Source organism: Poromitra crassiceps (genome assembly GCF_964638095.1).
Source record: "Poromitra crassiceps genome assembly, chromosome: 5".
NCBI lineage: Eukaryota > Metazoa > Chordata > Actinopteri > Beryciformes > Melamphaidae > Poromitra > Poromitra crassiceps.
The window spans coordinates 62,435,106-62,454,573 of record NC_139642.1 but is presented as its reverse complement, the minus strand read 5'-3'; the positions used below and the strand labels follow the sequence as shown (position 1 = coordinate 62,454,573).

The 19,468-nt window shown below is 43.7% G+C and overlaps 1 protein-coding gene across 1 annotated transcript; it reads left to right on the top strand.

Annotated features, from left to right (window-relative positions):
* The first annotated feature begins 4,833 nt into the window (after positions 1-4,833).
* Positions 4,834-17,523, top strand: smco4 (single-pass membrane protein with coiled-coil domains 4). The gene is made up of 3 exons (XM_083637638.1): positions 4,834-4,901; positions 6,078-6,243; positions 14,876-17,523. The coding sequence occupies exon 3, from the start codon at positions 14,921-14,923 to the stop codon at positions 15,098-15,100; it is 180 nt and encodes a 59-aa protein (XP_083493764.1). The 5' UTR covers positions 4,834-4,901; positions 6,078-6,243; positions 14,876-14,920; the 3' UTR covers positions 15,101-17,523.
* The last annotated feature ends 1,945 nt before the right edge of the window (positions 17,524-19,468 follow it).

Here is a 19,468-nt window from a genome sequence, read left to right as displayed (position 1 = left end):
CTCGCCCGACCCCTTTATCGAGGGAAAGTTGCACATTTAGCGATCTACAAGCTTCAAACATGCACCAATCACTAATATAAACAACGCACCTTGTTGCCACGGATGTTGTCGAGCAGGCAGCGCTGAGGCCGCGCTTTGTTAACTCGTATTTTAAGAAAGTTTGGGTTATTTGTGTGTCCGGAAACATTATTTTCCCTTCTCCAACGACTCTTCTTCTTTTTTGCTGCTCACCGGTTCAACTGCTCAACTGCGCCACCGCATGACCGTGACAGAACGACACAGGGCAAACCCCATACTTGACACATGATGTAATACCCCATGACGCGGTGGCGCAGTTGAGCAGTTGAACCGGTGAGCAGCAAAAAAGAAGAAGAGTCGTTGGAGAAGGGAAAATAATGTTTCCGGACACACAAATAACCCAAACTTTCTTAAAATACGAGTTAACAAAGCGCGGCCTCAGCGCGGCCTGCTCGACAACATCCGTGGCAACAAGGTGCGTAGTTTATATTAGTGATTGGTGCATGTTTGAAGCTTGTAGATCGCTAAATGTGCAACTTTCCCTCGATAAAGGGGTCGGGCGAGCGCGACTATGATGGGAGAGGTACTCGAGTGAAATAGTCGCGTTTTGCGGCTAGGTTTCTTTGTGCTCCGATCCAGTCTACAAGCAAGGACAACTTTGGAAACGCAAAGACAAGTAAGGCTGAATCATCTGGCAGAATTAGACTAGCCTTATTGTTAGATCATGTGTAGTGCAGACTGATCATATGGAATTATCTTCTAGAATCATTGAAGATGATTGTGATGATCTCCTTTGTTTGAGTAGCAGACAGTGATTAAGTCTTCCCCCCTCTCTATCTCTCTCTCTTGATCTCAGTTATTGGACGCGATCCCAAATTCTCTCGTGTCGAACTTATAAGTGAGTTTAACGCAAGAAAACAAACTAACCAAGGCCATCAGAGCCTTGGTTTATGACCCTGTGTTCCCTCTCACGCACGCGTGCGCGCGCGCGCGCACACACACACACACACACACACGCGCGCGCACACATCACTCCGATTGTAAACATAATTGTATTGTGTTATTCTTCTATTTATAGCCCACTGTAAAATTCATGCTTGAGTTGTTTTGATTGTTACTGTTTGATATCATACAATAAATCGAATTCATTGATAGATCGCATTCTGCTTATTGTCTTTCATTTAGGCCAGAATCACTTTTATTGCCACAATCTGATTACATACAAGGCATTTGTCTTAATTTATTTATTCATTGAAATCATCCTCTGCTATTTAAGAACTCACAAATCTTCAACCTTTAGATTGTTTGTACAAACCTAAGTATGATTACCTCAATAAATTGGAAAGGGAAGAATTTGAGACCCCAATTTGTAATTAGACTGTATATGACTGATTTAATGTAACCCTGCTGTACCTACAGAGCTGTTTGGTGGGAGGACAGACATCTGGTGTAGGAAGGGAGGAAGGAACATTGTCGAAATGAATTCTTCAGAAGAGGTAAGAAAAATATCACTGTTGTATCACTGCTGTTGCAATACACAGACACACACACACTGTCCCTCTGTCCTAATTCTTTCTTTATGTCCTCCTTTATAGCAACAGAGAAACACCAAGAGACCCAAACACATTGACACTGGAGAGAAGCCCTACCACTGTGACCAATGTGGGAGCAGTTTCAGTCGGTTAGGTAGCCTAAAAACACATCAACGCATTCACACTGGAGAGAAGCCCTACCACTGTGACCAATGTGGGAGCAGTTTCAGTCAGTTAGGTCACCTAAAAACACATCAACGCATTCACACTGGAGAGAAGCCATACCACTGTGACCAATGTGGGAGCAGTTTCAGTCGGTTAGGTAGCCTAAAAACACATCAACACATTCACACTGGAGAGAAGCCCTACCACTGTGACCAATGTGGGAGCAGTTTCAGTCGGTTAGGTGGCCTAAAAACACATCAACGCATTCACACTGGAGAGAAGCCCTACCACTGTGACCAATGTGGGAGCAGTTTCAGTGAGTTAGGTAGCCTAAAAACACATCAACGCATTCACACTGGAGAGAAGCCCTACCACTGTGACCAATGTGGGAGCAGTTTCAGTCAGTTAGTTCACCTAAGAACACATCAACGCATTCACACTGGAGAGAAGCCCTACCACTGTGACCAATGTGGGAGCAGTTTCAGTCAGTTACTTCACCTAAGAACACATCAACGCATTCACACTGGAGAGAAGCCCTACCACTGTGACCAATGTGGGAGCAGTTTCAGTCACTCAAGTGCCCTAAAAACACACACACGTATTCACACTGGAGAGAAGCCCTACCACTGTGACCAATGTGGGAGCAGTTTCAGTCACTCAAGTGCCCTAAAAACACACACACGTATTCACACTGGAGAGAAGCCCTACCATTGTGACCAATGTGGGAGCAGTTTCAGTCGGTTATGTCACCTAAAAAGACATCAACGCATTCACACTGGAGAGAAGCCCTACCACTGTGACCAATGTGGGAGCAGTTTCAGTCGGTTAGGTCACCTAAGAACACATCAACGCATCCACACTGGAACGGGCTACTGGTGTGACCACTGTAAGAAAATGTTCACCCGGTCATCTTGTCTGAGAAAACACAGCTGCATCTAACCTGCTGAAGAGCGCCTCCACTGTCTGCAGGGGGAACAAGCTTCTCTCTGTCCACCCAAACATGTAATGAATCAAAGTTCAGTGACAGCAGAGTCTGACTATGCATAATTATGTTTGTTTCTCAGCCATACAGATGTTGCATTGCTAGCATGTAAACAACAATGTAAAAATGTCATTACAAAGTAAATGGAGAGCTTGTGAAACTGTGATGGTTACGTGTCTGATTTGTGATACTACAGCAGAATAACATGGAGCTAATATCACATTATTTTTTCTGGCCCACCATACAGAATGTCATATTTTGTATTGACATATATTGAATTCAGATCTATTATCCCTAAAGTTGACTAACATGAATTACACAAGAACAGTGACATCAACAAAGGCGAGTTCATATTAAAGGCACAACTAATTGGCATTAGGGTTAGCCTGGCTAGCTAATAGGCTACTATGGTCTAATAATAATTTGATGTACAGCCTGGCTAGCTAATAGGCCTACTATGGTCTAATCATAATGTGTTGTAGGCTACAGCCTGGCTAGCTAATAGGCCTACTATGGTCTAATAATAATTTGTTGTACAGCCTGGCTAGCTAATAGGCTACTATGGTCTAATCATAATGTGTTGTACAGCCTGGCTAGCTAATATGCCTACTATGGTCTAATAATAATTTGTTGTACAGCCTGGCTAGCTAATATGCCTACTATGGTCTAATAATAATTTGTTGTACAGCCTGGCTAGCTAATAGGCTACTATGGTCTAATCATAATGTGTTGTAGGCTACAGCCTGGCTAGCTAATAGGCTACTATGGTCTAATCATAATGTGTTGTACAGCCTGGCTAGCTAATAGGCTACTATGGTCTAATCATAATGTGTTGTAGGCTACATCCTGGCTAGCTAATAGGCTACTATGGTCTAATCATAATGTGTTGTACAGCCTGGCTAGCTAATAGGCTACTATGGTCTCTAATCAATTCCTGCTGCCTCTGTCAGAGCTGGTGTCACATGACCACTTTTATTCATTTCCTCTGCGTTGATGCCACACAAACAGGACGTACCCTTCTAGGTATGTTTGTATTACAGGTGGGTGTCGCAATAGATTTACAGTAGGTTGCCAATGATCAAGCATTAGTAATAGTCAACAGTATTGGCGGCACGGCAATGGGGGAGTTCCCCCAAATCAAATTCTTCTTCGGGCCCCATGAAGGGTTGAGCAAGTAGGCCTAGCAAGTACTGTAGCCTACATGGCTCCATGCATATTGTAACGAATCGGGTATTCGTCCAAGGAACCGGAGACTTGAAGTTGGTACAGGCTTTTATTCTTGGATTCACAACAGCTCCTAGCCGCTAGCTTTGCTGCTAGCTCTTCATGCAACCACCCGGTCAGCTCGCTCACATAGCCTGACTGGCTTCCGCCCCGGCCGCTGGTCACATATACACCCTTCCCCCTAGGAACACACCCACACATATCAGTTCCTAGCTACACACGGAAACACCACAATACACGTAATTACCTGAATCGCTACAATATCTATAGTAAACTAGCCACAAGAAACAACTGGAAATATTCAGGCCAAGGATCAGGAAGAGAGATCAGTAACATATCTATGGTATATGCAACATAAAGGTTTATTTTGATCCAGAGCACATCATCCATGTCACTGATAGTCATAGTATGATCTGGTGCTGGAGATTTTCCCCACGGACTTAGGTTAGGACTTAGGGTCGAGCTTCTTCCAGGGTAGATATCACTATTGGGATATCGTATCGGGTGCCGATACATGGTGTAATCCACTTATCAGACATCAGACTTATCGCCGATCCATTCCCATCCAGATTCAGCATGTTCTGGTTCATGAACCCACTGTACATGAGACAGTGGTAGTAAGTGGCATCGGAGTGTAAAGTGGCAATGGTAGCCTAATTGTTTTGGGAATATATTACCTTTATTAATTGTTCAATTTCGCTAATATTGTTAATTATGAACAAGGTAACTCATGCTATTAAATAATTGTTTGATTACAAAACCAAATACTAAATTATGTCTCAAAAAGAGTCATCTTCTGTCCGTTAAGGTTGGAAGTTCGTTTGGAACTTTATTTTGAAGGTCCTAGACGGAAGTCATTAGTTTCATTTGTTTTAGCTAACTTGACACACGACATGTACTCCAGACAGTCCAGTCCGCTGCCTGCCACGTACAGAGTCAGTGAGCAGCAGCAGCGGGACAGCGGATCACTGCAGCTAAAGGTTGGCACATAGAAGTTGACATCAGGGTCGAACAGTGTGGAAGAGTGAGCCAAAACATGCCAACGTGGATATTCATATGAGTAGAGATTCGGTCAGAGGTGTGGCTAGTTCCAAGTTAATCCTCAGCAACGTTTTGGTCAGGGCTCGTAGCTAACGTTATTAGCATAACTATGATAGCTAACGTTAACTTGATAACTAAGTTACTGATTTGTTTGAGTGTTAACCAACTTCTACATGAATATAGTGTATGAATGTGGAAGCGAGAATATGCGCTGACATGTGGCTAACTGGCTTAACTTGGCCACACCAGCCAGTAAATTGCTAAACTAAACTCACTACGTTAGCTAGCGTTAAACTGACTGGAGTATCATTACTGTACTGTTAGCAACAGCGCTAGCGTACTGTAGCAACTTTAGCTCAGACGCTAAAGTTACTTTTATCCCACATCATTGCTATGGATCCACTGCTAACTAGATCCAAAGTACATTTCGTATGGTAATAAAACTCGGACAATCCAGTCGTGACGGTAGGCTGTATATGTGAGGTGTAACATGACTTGCAAACTTGCAAAACAAATGTGTGCATGCAATGTGTGGAGTTGAAATGCAAAATATATGCGCGTGTGATGCAGCAACTTGCAAATGTGAATGTATTCTGTAGTTGTATGTAAACATCAATTTGCACCTGTGTACCACTTTGCAAGGGAATGTCACATTTTGAGCTATAATCAATCATTGGCTTAGCCCCATAAAGTTACCCTACTACTGTACTCCGTATACTCGTGCAGTACTCGGGTCGCATAGCGTTCCATAATGCAATGGGGGGGAACGGCTGTTCAAAACGCTCTCATACCCATCTCCGACATCCGATTGCAGATCCGAAGATATCCTCCTACGGAGTACAGTAGTAGGGTCACTTTATGGGGCTATCGTTGGCTGTGTCCTCTCACAGAAGCAGTTTTAAAGTTTTGTGTGTGGCTATTCCACAGTTCTGGCATTCAGCACAATAGTTGAAACATTTCAAAATAAATTATATCCATTACCTATTTTAAAAATCAATCAGGCAGTACATGATATCATATTTTTCAGTTTCACCCAATATTTGAGCGTTGTACATTTGCCATTTTTATTTTAAATTTGTTTGAATAATAACTTTTATTCTTGTTCTGGCTGGCAGATCCTTGGCCCATGCTACACCCTTCCACGAAGTTTGATGAAAATCGGGCCAGTAGTTTTTTTTCCATAACCCTGCTGACAGACAGACAGACAAACAAACGGCACCGAAAACATCACCTCCTTGGCGGAGGTAAATGCGCCAGGAAGCGAGTTGGAGTGGAGGAAAGGTAGGTATCTGTAGAACACACACACACACACACACACACACACACACACGGGTATCTGTAGAATGTCACAACTTTGCAAGTCTTTCTGTTATTTCGATCTCCTTTTATTAGACTACCATATGACTGTAAAAAAGAAAAAGAAACAAGATGGATGTAGTGAGTGTGATGACACCCATTGGTTTGTGGACTTCACTCGTCTTAAACTAGCTTTGCTAGATTTAACAAATTTAACACGAGAGGAAGGGGGTTGTGGGCACATTTACCACTGGTACAGGGTTGTGGCACGAGGCGAAGCCGAGTGCTATAAACCCTGTACCAGTGGTAAATGTGCCCACAACCCCCGACCTCGAGTGTTAAATTTGTTTTCTACAACAGCTACCAAATAATATAAAAAATACACAATTGTAACATCCAATTCATTTATTTACAATCATTACTGGTTTCAGAATACATTTATCCTTCCGCCACAGAATATAGTTCCATACACAAGATCAATGATTGCACTAAACATTTAGTTGCCTTTGAGCCAAAAAACAACTAACCTATTCCTTAACGGGATTCACAGTTATTGATACATTGCCTGTAAAAGTACAGTTATTTAAACAGTTATCTAAAGCAGCCCGTTTTGGTGGTGGTGTGTTGATATCTGGTGACGGCAGAGGGCGTATGTTTGTTTGACAGTCCCAGGTTCGGGGTCCGGGCGCTAGTCCGACCTCCCGCTAGTCCGACCTCCCGCTAGTCCGAACTCGTGACAACTCAAGCTCAGCCAGTTCTCTCTCCCCAATTTCACCATGTCGTTCTTTGTTCACTTCACCTTCATCTTCATCTAACCACTGCTCAAAACTCAATCCACCCAGTAAATCAAACGTTACTACGAAATCGGACATTTCCTTGTTACAGATCGGCCATTTCCTTGTTGAAGATTTGCAGACTGACAGGCTAACAGTGGGCGGAGTCAGCACAGGGAACGGAGTCAGCATCAGGGAGCGGAGTGATACTGCGGTTGGAGCTGAACTGTAGATTGTTGGCGTATTTACCACTGTTGCTAGCCAATCAGAATCCAGTATTCACTCATGCCGTTGTAGAATCTCCTATTTGCCATATTCCCAATAGTAAGACGAGAAGATAGATGCCCTTCTCTTCTCTGTGCGTGCAATAGAAAAGTAGCTATGCACCCTCCTGCTAGTTAGCTTAGCACAATGACTGGTAGTCTGCGAGAATCGGTAGCCTACCCCCGTTAAGTCACTAGGTGGTCTAGTGGTAAGGATTTGGCGCTCTCTCCGCCGCCTAACAGCTAGAAGGTCCAGGGTTCGATTCCCGCCTGGGACACTGAGCGTGTGACCCCCCCCCCCATGTCTTCAGTGCCTACTGCCCAGGTGGGCGGTATCTCGTCAAAAGCGCCTTTCTGTGTGGAGTTTGCATGTTCTGCCCCCGTGCTCCCCTGGGGTCTCCTCCATATATAACCCCCCACTAAAAACATGCAGAAGATCGTTGTCTGGCCAGCGGTGGTTGGAAGAAGTTGGTCACCGGGCGCTCCTGGCTTGAACCATGGAGGACGAGCCAGGATGGCACCTCCAAAGCATGTGTGTGTACTGGCTGCCGTGCACGTGTGTGCATGCCTGCCATGATGCATCCCGGAACTACTTTCCTGACAAAACTGGAAGTTCCGGCTTATGTATTTGCTTAGAAAATGACAATGTATCGTAATTCTACATGATTATTTCATAACATGGTGAACGCACAAGTCACAACATGCACCTCAATGCCTACTGCCCAGGTGGGGTATCTCGTCGTAAGGGCCTTTCTCTCTGTGTGGAGTTTGCATGTTCTCCCCGTGCTCCCCCAGGGGGTTCCTCCGTATATAACCCCCCCACTAAAAAAAAAACATGCAGAAGATCAGATCGTCATCGTCATCCGACCAGTGACGACAACATCCGAAGTAGAGCTGCAACTATCGATTCTTTTAGTAATCGAGTATTCTACCGAATAATCCATCGATTAATCGAGTAATCGGATAAGAACCCTTTTTTGTGTTTTCAAAGGCTTATCGTAAATATACACCAAAAAATAAGATAAATCTCTTCAAATAAACAACTACATTAGTTTCTTTCTTAGAAAAAACAACATTTTTATTTTTAAATTGCATAGAACTGGCAGTGGCACCATTCATCTTTTCAACCTGACGTTTGAGTTCTTCCAGTGTACAGCAACCGTTAAATAATATGAATGAATGGCTTACTAGCTAGTTTACATCCTTCATTTACCTTACAGCTGCATGACACACACACTCTTTCTCTCTCACACACACTCACTCTCTTTCTCTCTCACACACCAACAGGCTAGTGTGATCACACACACACACACACACACACACACACACACACACACACACACACACACACAAAACGCTGTTAAATTAGCCGCTAACGTTAATAGGTTGAGCTTTGTATTTCTCACAGAAAACGGTCCAAACTTCTCAGAGAGAGCGGTCGGTATTCACTAAAGCCTTCATATCTCAGGCTCTGTAGTACATAGAAACATAAAATAAAAAGCATTTGAGAGCTTAACCCTTTGGCTTTTCGTATTATATTTGCTCTAATGTTAATTAAAAAAAAAAGATCTTTAACCCAAAAAAATAAAAATAAAAATATTCTAATGCATTTTAAGAAATGTTAATAAAGATTACGGCAAATGTAACCCTTCCAAATAAAAAGCCACGGGTTTAAGCTGTCAAATGCTTTTTATTTCATGTTGATAGCTACTATACAGGCTGAGGAAATACTTTCTGTTAAACCCTTGACAATTACTGCAGCAACGTTAGCGTTAACGCGTTAACGTTAACGATCTCTGTTTTGCAGTCACAACTTATCCAGCTAACGCTAGCTAATTAAATAACGTTACCTGATGTTGTAGTCGATGCCTCTCTCAACGTTACAGCTGAGGAGGTGCTGCTAACGTTACCTGCGGTGCGCTGCCTGCTTCATTCACCCTCAGCCTATCTAGTAATACGTTACAGTCTTCAGCATTTAGCTACTGTAAATATATCTTGTGTTTGACCATGCTTCCTCAAGTTTGAGGTGTTTCCCTGGCCAGCTTTGCAATTCACATCACAAATGTTGCAACCAGTGTTGTCTGAGTCTATCTTGGGAAAGTGTAGCCACATTTTCGGGTGGACCCGTTTGTTGATGTTTTCAGGTAGAGTGACATACTGACGTAACGCGCTCTCGCGTGTTGCCTTAAGGTTCCGTCGGAATTTCTATTTTACCCACTCTCTTCTATTACTCAGATGCGTGTCGAGGCGAATCATTTTGGCCTCGATCAATTTAATTATTCGAGTTATTCGAGGTACTCGAGGAATCGTGACAGCTCTAATCCGAAGTTGGTCCCCGGGCGCTGTACGAGAAAGCGACCACTGCTCCTGGCCTGCCCCCCGGAGGAAAGGACATGCCTGGATGGGTTAAATGCAGAGGACACTTTTCACCGGCCACCGTCAGCATGAGTGTTGTGGCCGCATGCATGTGTTGTGGTGTTCGTGTGACAATAAAAGACGGGCTTGTCCCGTTACGATTTTTTTTTTTTTTTTTTTTTTTTTTTTTTTTTTATAAGAGTACTTAGGAGTGTTTTTGGTGCTGTTGGAATATGTATTTGGTGACTTAATGCGGGTAGGCTAGCCAGTAGCCAGCCACCTTCCCCCCTGGCTAATCTTGAATTAAGACCTTTGTTATGGCAACAACGTGGAGTCGCCCCCTAACTGTCAGAGTGGGAAGTTTAAATACTGAAGCTGTTTCATGCAAGATGGCAAATGTTTGTTTTTGGAAAGAGCCTGAAGGGAGCGAGTGTTTAGTGAGAGAAAGAAAAGAAGCCATTGGAGATGTACAACAATCAAGAAAGGCTCATCTCCAATGGTGATGAGATGCCTACAGAAAAGAGGTGGATGCCCTGGAACAGTGGTGCCAGGACAACCACCTCTCCCTGAACATCTCTGAGACCAAGGAGGTCATTGTGGATTACAGGACTCACCCCCCCCCCCCCCCCCCCCAGTCACCATCAACGGCACAGTGATGGAAAGGGTGCACAGCTTCAGGTACCTGGGAGTCAACATCCACCAGGACCTGACGTGGGCCGGCCACACCACCACTGTCGTCAAAAAGACCCAACAGCGACTGCACGGACTCAGACGACTAAAGAAATTTGGCCTGAGACCCAAAATCCTCAGGGGCTTCTACAGAGGCACCGTTGAAAGCCTGCTGACCGGTTGCTTCACTACCTGGTTACGGGAACTGTACCACCATGGACCGCAGGGCGCTAAGAAGAGTGAGGCACGCGGCCCAGCATGTGACAGGATGTGAGCTGCCAAAACTGCAGGATGTGTACACTCAGCGGTGCCTCAGGAGGTGCCGGAAGATCATCAAGGACATGAACCACCCGCACAACATCCTGTTCTCCCTGTTGCCCTCAGGGAGAAGATACAGGGTCCTGAAGGCACAAACCGTCTGTGGAATAGTTTCTTCCCACAGGCAACTAGACTCCTCAACAGATAACACACACACACACACACACACACACACACACACACACAACAGTGCAATAAACGTGTGTTATTGCCATTTGCATACTCGTGGACACTTTCATCTTATTCTATTTAATACTTTATCACTTCTACTTTATTACCTCTCCTATTTAACTGTTGCCTTAACTGCCCTTCACATACACCGTTTACATTGTTGCCCTATTTAACTGTTGCCTTATAGAGAGCTCCAGGAACGAGTCCGGAAATCATCGATGCTAACAGCCCTAGTTCTTCACAGTTTTCGCCTATGGGAGTTTTGAATGGGTTTTTGGCGCGATGCTTCTAATAAGGTCTCTGGGCAACGCTGGCTTAATCAAACGCGAACCAGTGTTTAGTAACATCATCTTCACACATGAAGACCACTTTTATGAGTTTTGAAGCTTTTATGTGCCGTTAAAAGGGTGGCTAGCTAGCAAACGGCTAAATGAGACTACAATGTCGACGCGGATATTATACGTCATCACGAGTGAACGCGGAAATTCTTTCTCTCGCAATCAATGCGTGGACGCCTATGCGACACTGTGTGTAGTTCTGGATTAGCTTAGCACGAGCTTTTTACCTCTAGGGCTCGCAGTTACGCTTCAAAACTCATGAAAGTGGTCCTCATGTGTGAAGATTATCCCGCTGAACCTTGGTTCGCGTTTGATTAAACTTGCGTTGCCCACAGACATTATTTGAAGCATCGCGCCAAAAACCCATTCAAAAATCCCATAGACAGAAACAGTGAAGAACCAGGAAGTTCGGGACTTCCGCATTCAGCCTACAAAAATACGTCATCCCTGGAGCTCTCTATTGTCTATTTGTTGTTTGCTGTGATTTTGCATTATTTACCTCCTGCACCTTGTGTGTAACGGAGCCCACAGCATAAGCATATCACACGTGTGTACTCGTACAACAGAGTGACAATAACAAATCTTGAATCTTGAAGAAGTAGTAGTACTGTAGGAAGTAGGAACAGGTAAATATAAGTGTCTATTACAAGTTTGACTTACGGTCAGTGTTGGGCAAGTTACTTTCAAAATGTAATATACTACATACATATTACTAGTAAATTCCGGACTATAAGGCGCACCGGTATATAAGCCGCGGGACCAAAATTGACTATTTTTTTCTTATATAAGCCGCACCGGTCTATAAGCCGCGGGTGTTTTGATGTTTAATTACCATATGAAAGGGTTCGTGCACAGAGAGGAATGTCGGGAAAGAGATGGCTGTTTGGGGAAGCTCCCATTTATTAACATTTCAACAAAACAAAACAAAAGTCAGGTCACTAATCCCCAGACAAAATCACACAACAATAGGCTATATGTGCAGCAAACGGCTGTAACCAGAGAAGTCAAGTCACTAATCCTCGTCTTCCTCTTCTTCCTGCGTACTGAAACCACCAAAGTCCTCATCTTCAGTGTCGGAAACGAACAGGTTCAGGGTGGCTTCGTCAACCACTCTCCTCTCTCCTTCATTGTCACTCAAAACCAACGAACTCCTCTTCGTCACTGTCGGCATCGAACAGCCTCTGAAGCCTCTGACGGCCCTCAGCGCCAGCTGTGGCGGCGTCATCCTCTTCATCCCGCAGCAGTCCAGCGTTTTGGAACCCGTTGGTGATTGTGGATGTTTTCACACTCCTATAATATTCCGTGATCTTCCTTTGTGTGAATTCGCCGAAGTTTGTGATTTTCTCCTGGTAGTCGGGAGGGAGTTGTTCAGTAGTTCTCGCCCGGACGGACAGTCCCTTTCGTCTCATGAATCAGAAGCACCAAGATGGGCCACCTATGAAATGTTCAATTTTCATTTCGGTGGCGACTGTTTTGGCCTTCAGTCGGATCTGCACCGTGGAAACGCCTCGGCCGTCTGCTCTCTGGGTCAACACCCAATCTTCAAGGGAATCTTCAAGTTCGGGCCATCTGCTTTTATGACCTCTGAAGGACTTTTTGGTCTTCTTGCACTGAGACAGTTCCTCCTGCTGCACCGTCCAACGCCTCACCATTGACTCATCGATGCCCAGGTTACGCGCGGCTGCTCCGTTTCCCTCTTTTAATGCGAGATTGACTGCTTTCAACTTGAAAGCTGCGTCGTGTGAATTTCTGCGTACCTTCCCCATGGTAAGTGAGAGTGTTGCTTCTACTGCTCGTCTTGTTGTGAATATTCCTTGATCTTCCTTTGTGTGAATTCGCCGAAGTTTGTGATTTTCTCCTGGTAGTCGGGGGAGGGAGTTGTTGGCCGAGTGGCCGTTTGCTTACCGTAATTACCATATGTAAGTGGTCACGCACAGAGGGGATTGTCGGGAAAGAGATGGCTGTTTGAGGAAGCTCCCATTTACCGTATTACCGTAACATTTCAACAAAACAACATAACACAACACCACCGTTGTTTATTTTTACAGTGCACACAGTGTCCGCGGTGTGGTGAAAAGAGGGCAAGAGAGGAAATTAAAACAGAAGTGGATTTATAGTTAGAAAGAGTGCTAAAAAAGAGAGATTTTATTTGTATTTTTTTTTTTTTTCTGAAAAAATCCATAGATAAGCCGCACCGTTATATAAGCCGCAGGGGCCAAAAAACGGGAAAAAAGCCGCGGCTTATAGTCCAGAATTTACGGTAGTTACTTTCATTTGAAATTTGAAGTTACTTCACAATATTACCTCCTGTGTAGAGTTACTCATTACTTATTACACTGCTTTTGCATTACTTTCACCAAAATAACTGCAGTAGCAGAACGACATCGCCGTCCTAGAACCATCCCGAAAAATAATTTAAACTGTCTTGAAGTCAGTGTAAACTGTCCAAAATTCTAAATGTTATCCTTTTCCTTAATTTTTGTCATTTACAGTGGTTATTTGCATAAAAATACATCATTTGATTAGGAAATTATTGTATCTTCATTTAAATATGTGCTTTGATAAAAAAAAAAAAAAGTAACTCAATTTGTAACTTGTTACTTAACAAAGTAACTGGTATAATATTACTGAAATCCTATTAGTAATAAGTTATATTACTGAGTTACTGCTAAAAGTAATGTATTATGTAATATGTTACTTTTGTAATGAGTTACCCCCAACACTGCTTACGGTTACATTTAAAGGGACACTTCACCGAAAAACAACGCTGATTTATTTTGCACATGATCTCACACATCTGAAAACTGTAAACATTGTTACAGGCATTCATTTAGTTTGATCGTTATAGAGAGCCAAAGTGAAACGTCACTTCCTGCTTCCTCCCTGTACCAGCGCTGAAAAAAATATGAATGGTAGCGAACGGAGAATAGCGTAACTTTTTTGATCCTGTTGGAATTGTGCCACGGGATGCCAACGTTAATTTTGTCAATTTAAAACATCACTTTGCATATAAAGAAAGTTGCAGTTTGTCGTCAAACTGAAACGTAGGGGTTAGTTTCGTATAAAAACGACATAGCTCGTGGAAGCTCGTGGCATGTCGCCGGTCTTCAGCTTTGCCGCTAGAGAAAGTGATGTCACTTAGGCAACAGTGTATGTAGTCTTTCTCGATTTATAACTTCTAGTGCAACAGTTTGACGACAAACAGCGACTTTCTTGACATGCAAAGTTACGTTTTAAATGGACAAAATTAACGTTGGCACCCCGTGGCCCAATTCAAACGGGATCAAAAAAGTTACGTTATTCTCCGTTCACCGCCATTCATATTTTTTCAGCGCTGGTACAGGGAGAAAAGCAGGAAGTGACGTTTCACTTTGCCTCTCTATTGAGAGTGGATGCCAGTGATCTCATTTGTGCAAGAATGACATCACTGGTCCACAACTTGAACTACTTGATTCAAATTAACTATTCATACTATTTGCAACAGTAACATTTACAGTGCTGAATAATGGAGTTGCATGAATATGAGTGTGCACTGATGTGGCCTGCAACTTGAACGCGCGAGCCAACGCGTCTGTCTTCAGAGACTATCCAGCTGGCTACTTTGATACGCTTGTTGACTTGACATGTGACTTGATGATCATGTTTCTGTGCTCTCTGCCTCTGCCCGCCACAGGTCCAGTGAGTGACTTGATGATCATGTTTCTGTGCGCTCTGCCTCTGCCCGCCACAGGTCCAGTGAGTGCAGCACAGGAATAGACCGACTCGAGGGGGAAACATGAGGCAGCTCAAAGGCAAGCCCAAGAAAGAAACGTCCAAGGACAAGAAGGAGCGCAAGCAGGCCATGCAGGAGGCCCGCCAGCAGGTGGCCACCATCGTCCTGCCCACGCTGGCTGTGGTGGTGCTGCTGATCGTGGTGTTTGTCTATGTGGCCACCAGGCCCGGTGCCATCGAGTAGACCATGACAGACTGACACTGGCTACACCCAAACGATGACGCTTGATGTCTTACAACTCGTCCCCCTCCAGGCCAGCCGCTGGCCTTTTTCCCCCTGTACCTCATCTCTTCCCCTCCCTCTTTGTACGGTGAAGCTAGCTGCCATTTTTGTCTTGAACAAAGCCTCCTCCAAAGCACAGTTTTGCTGTAAGGAATCAAGCTGCAAAACAATCCAAATGAATGTAGACATACTTGCTTCTTGGTGCCTTAAGACGGATACACTCAGTTCTCAGTGTCTATCGGTGTCGCTTAACTAGAGACCGAGGTCTTTCTCCCAGCTTTGCTTGTTCAAACTGGCTGGAAAAACCATTTGGGAGTTTAAGAACCCGACATCGCACAACCAAATCCAGAGTCTTTATGGCGGCCCTCCGTGCAGCCGGGGCGGTGACGTGCAGACGACGTGTGCTCGTAAACGGATCAAACCGAATCAAATAATGTCACGTTGCTCGGGACATCCATTTTCAACGTTTTAAAAAGCTCTCTCCGTGTTACAAAGTGATTCTCTGCATCTCCGGTTAGTTTCACTACGGAGGATAACGGTGGGGGGGGGGGGAGCGCGTCATTTCCGCTAACTTGACAAAGGGGCGTCGGTTTGTTAGCGGCTGTTCAAGAAACTATTTTTGATAGGAAGTTCCCAGACGATTGGTAGGCGGAGCTCTCCGGTTGTCTGGGTCGCCGAGATTATAAGATGGATGAAGAAAGGAAAAACTCATCCGTTTCATCACCTATTTTACAATGACTGATTCATATTGGCTCGGGTGCTATTTTACAAAATGATGCAATGTCATGCTTACCAAAGGATTGAAGTGCACAGCTTTGCCAAGTTTGACCGAGGTATAAAAAAAAAAATGTTTCAACAGGTGAATGCCTGAAAACATTTTTATCGTTTGACTGTTGCTGAGCAATGCAGCAACAATTGAACTGACGCGACATCATGAGCCTTCTCACAATACTGACCACTCTCTGGGCAGCACTTCAGCCCGTGTCTGTGGAATATATATACGTATGAATGTGTTCAAAAGGAAGTGTTCCTCCTCCCCACCTTGTTTGAATAGCTGAATGCAACTCCAAAGTACATCACCGTTGAATGTTCTTTTAGAATGGATGTGTTTTTTGAAGCAGCCTGGATATAAAACCGTCTTGATAACGTGATCTAACATTCTAACAGTCCAAGCCGTCCACAGTGGGTGGGAGTACTTGCCTTGACAGATAAACTCCTTCAGCCAATCAGCATAGTCAAATCCACTCAGAAGAACGCCGATTTTTTTTCATCCAATCAATCAATCAATCAATCAATCAATCAATCAGTAATTTATTTAATGTGACTCATTGACCATGATCACATGGTATGGAGCACAAACAAAACATACAAAAACAATATATGGCACATGGCATGGTTAGTGCATAATGTAATTTAAACAGAGGCAGGACATTCTTCAAAAAAGCACCTAGTTTACACATGACTTTTGGCTTGTCTGATTGTAGTAGTAAGATCAGTTTAAAACGTAGATGGGCGATTTAAATAATATCTGGGTAGGTATAGCTCTGAAATTCAAAATAATTGAATTCCGCCAAGAAGCTCCCCTGGTGCAGAGTTTTGTTCTTGTTTAATTGTTATTGAGTCTATTTCTGCAGTAACTGCACTTAACGGCTGTGTAAACCCTACTGACATAAACGCGATATGGGAACCCAGAGTCTATTTTGATTTGAAAAATAGACTCTGGGACAGCCCTACCTTTTTTTCCCAGCTTCCTGTACAGAGCGCCTCTCCTGCCACCGTCACTTCCTTTTCCGCGTCCGTTTCTAATAACGTTAACGCAAAAGCACACTGCATAGAAGACGTCAACTCGTCTCACAACACCAGGGGGAAATGACTGGAGGTGCAGTTGTTGTGTCTAGTAGCATCGTCAAAGTCACGGCGCAAATTGCTATTCAGACTGTAAACAGCTGGAGCACGGACGCGGAAAAGGAAGTGACGCTGGAAGGCGCGCTGTACAGGAAGTCGGGAAAAAAGGTAGGGCTGTCCCAGAGTCTATTTTTCAAATAAAAATAGACTCTGGGTTCCCAGATTGACATTAACATTACTTCTTGTTCCTTTGGGAGCCGCCATACTGTTTTGGCCAGCGGCGTCCCTGATTGGCCAGTTACATTGTCAACTACAAAACAGGTTGTGAGTTCACGTGATCCAGCAGGTTTACCAGGCTGTTAGTGAAGTTAGCTATGAATACACCAGCAGGTTTTACCAGGCTGTTAGTGAAGTTAGCTATGAATACACCAGCGGATGGAATCTGTTTTTCTTCATCTAAATACTTCCCTCCTTGTCTCCATTAAGTTATTGACAACCATGTCTTGGAGTCACTCATGACATCTGTGCAGATACGAAAATGTGCCTTAAAATACATGAAAATGTATTGTTACAATTAATAAATGAGTTTTTTAAAGGATTTTGTCTCTGGTCAGTGTTAACGCCTCCGGGGACCTGGCTCAAATGTATATATACATCCTAGTAGTAACATTTAAGTATCCACCCAAATATGAGCACAAAGCACAACTATTACAAAGCTCAAAACCGCTTATCTGGCTGCTCAGTTGATGCTGTCAGGACGGTGGGGGCGTGCTCAGGTTATGCTTGCTTGACATGTCCAGCACTCCGAGTCGTGTCACACTAACAGTCGTGTCACACTAACAATCTCACGTTATTACCAATGAGAAGACCGACAAGATGGCAGGAGTGGGCAGAACTGGCATAGTTCAGCCATATGTTTATGAACCCTCGCATCACGACTTTTCAGATCCTGAAGCAGAGGTCCAGCCACCAGCATATTCAACGGGTAGCTTGGAAAACATGCAATTAGGCCTCAGCTCTCCAATAAGGCTAATTGCTATGATAAGGACTTACATAATGTAAATGAGGTATTTGGTTAGTGCAGGGAGGGGGGTGCCAGACTAATGAGGTATTTGGTTAGTGCAGGGAGGGGAGGGGGGTGTAATGAGGTATTTGGTTAGTGCAGGGAGGGGAGGGGGGTGTAATGAGGTATTTGGTTAGTGCAGGGAGGGGAGGGGGGTGTAATGAGGTATTTGGTTAGTGCAGGGAGGGGAGGGGGGTGTCAGACTCATTTGAGTTCATAGTTCATGTGACCTAATTTGGTCTCAAGTGGACCAAATCAATAATAAGCTATGACAATAATAATACCCCCCCCCCCCCCCCCATAAAATCCAGTTTATCTTCATGTAAAGAATTAGGCTAAAGGTGCATTTTAAGAGCACATTTTCACATAGTGTTATCTCAGCTACCATCAAACAAATGATCAAATCTACTGCCTGTACTATAGTTTACCATGTAGTGATGAATACCATTATTATAGGCTACTTAATATTGAACTTGCTCCTGAAACCCTCACCTTCACAAGTGCATCACATTGGACACTTTGCAAAATCAAAGTCATTCTGTGTGCCAGATTGGACCCTTTGGTGGGCCAGCTCTGGGCCGTATGTTTGACACCCCTGTGTTAGTGGTTCCCATGTCCAGTCTTGAACTGGTCTTTGAGGTCTGATTCAGCCCCTTTTTAGCTTGGTGACTACAATGAAGACCAGAAACCACTGGCAATTTATTCAACTATTTCTAAATATGGCCACTCCTGTCATCCTCCTGCCTCCTCATGTAGTTTAACATGCATTGAAATTGACACATAGCTGATGTGTGTGTGGGGAAAAGGCCCGTTTAGATTTCCTCATATCTTGGTGGACTACAGAGACCCCTGGTGGCAAAACATCCATACTGCCAAATAAGATAATTTTGTGATTACAGTCCATGAGCTGCCTGCAGTATAATGTAATGAGAGATGTGAAAGAAAACGGAAATGGCCAAATCATAAATGTGGTAGATATATTTGAACTCTATTACAGTTGACTCAATTACAGTTGGTGTAATTATAAAACTGCCAGTCATTAGTGTAATTCTTTGTTCATATCCTACTGATAAATTGTGCTATGAAAACTTTAAAGTTGACCTCAATAGAACACTCAGAGAGCTCATACAATATGATGGAGGAGTACATTTGCATTTCATTGTTTCATAAAACTACAGTTTACAAAAATGTGCCAGTGCACATAAATGGCTACTGCATGCTTACAGTACATAACACATCAACACATAATAACATTTTAACTTTTTTGGTTCTCTTGTGCCCTAGAATAAAATATAGTCAGCGTGTAACTTATATTTCTACATGAAATATAAGTACCGGTATAATTTATTTATTAAAGAATCTATAGCCTATTTGATATGGATCACCCTATTTGAGGACACTGCAATTAACCCCAACCCCCA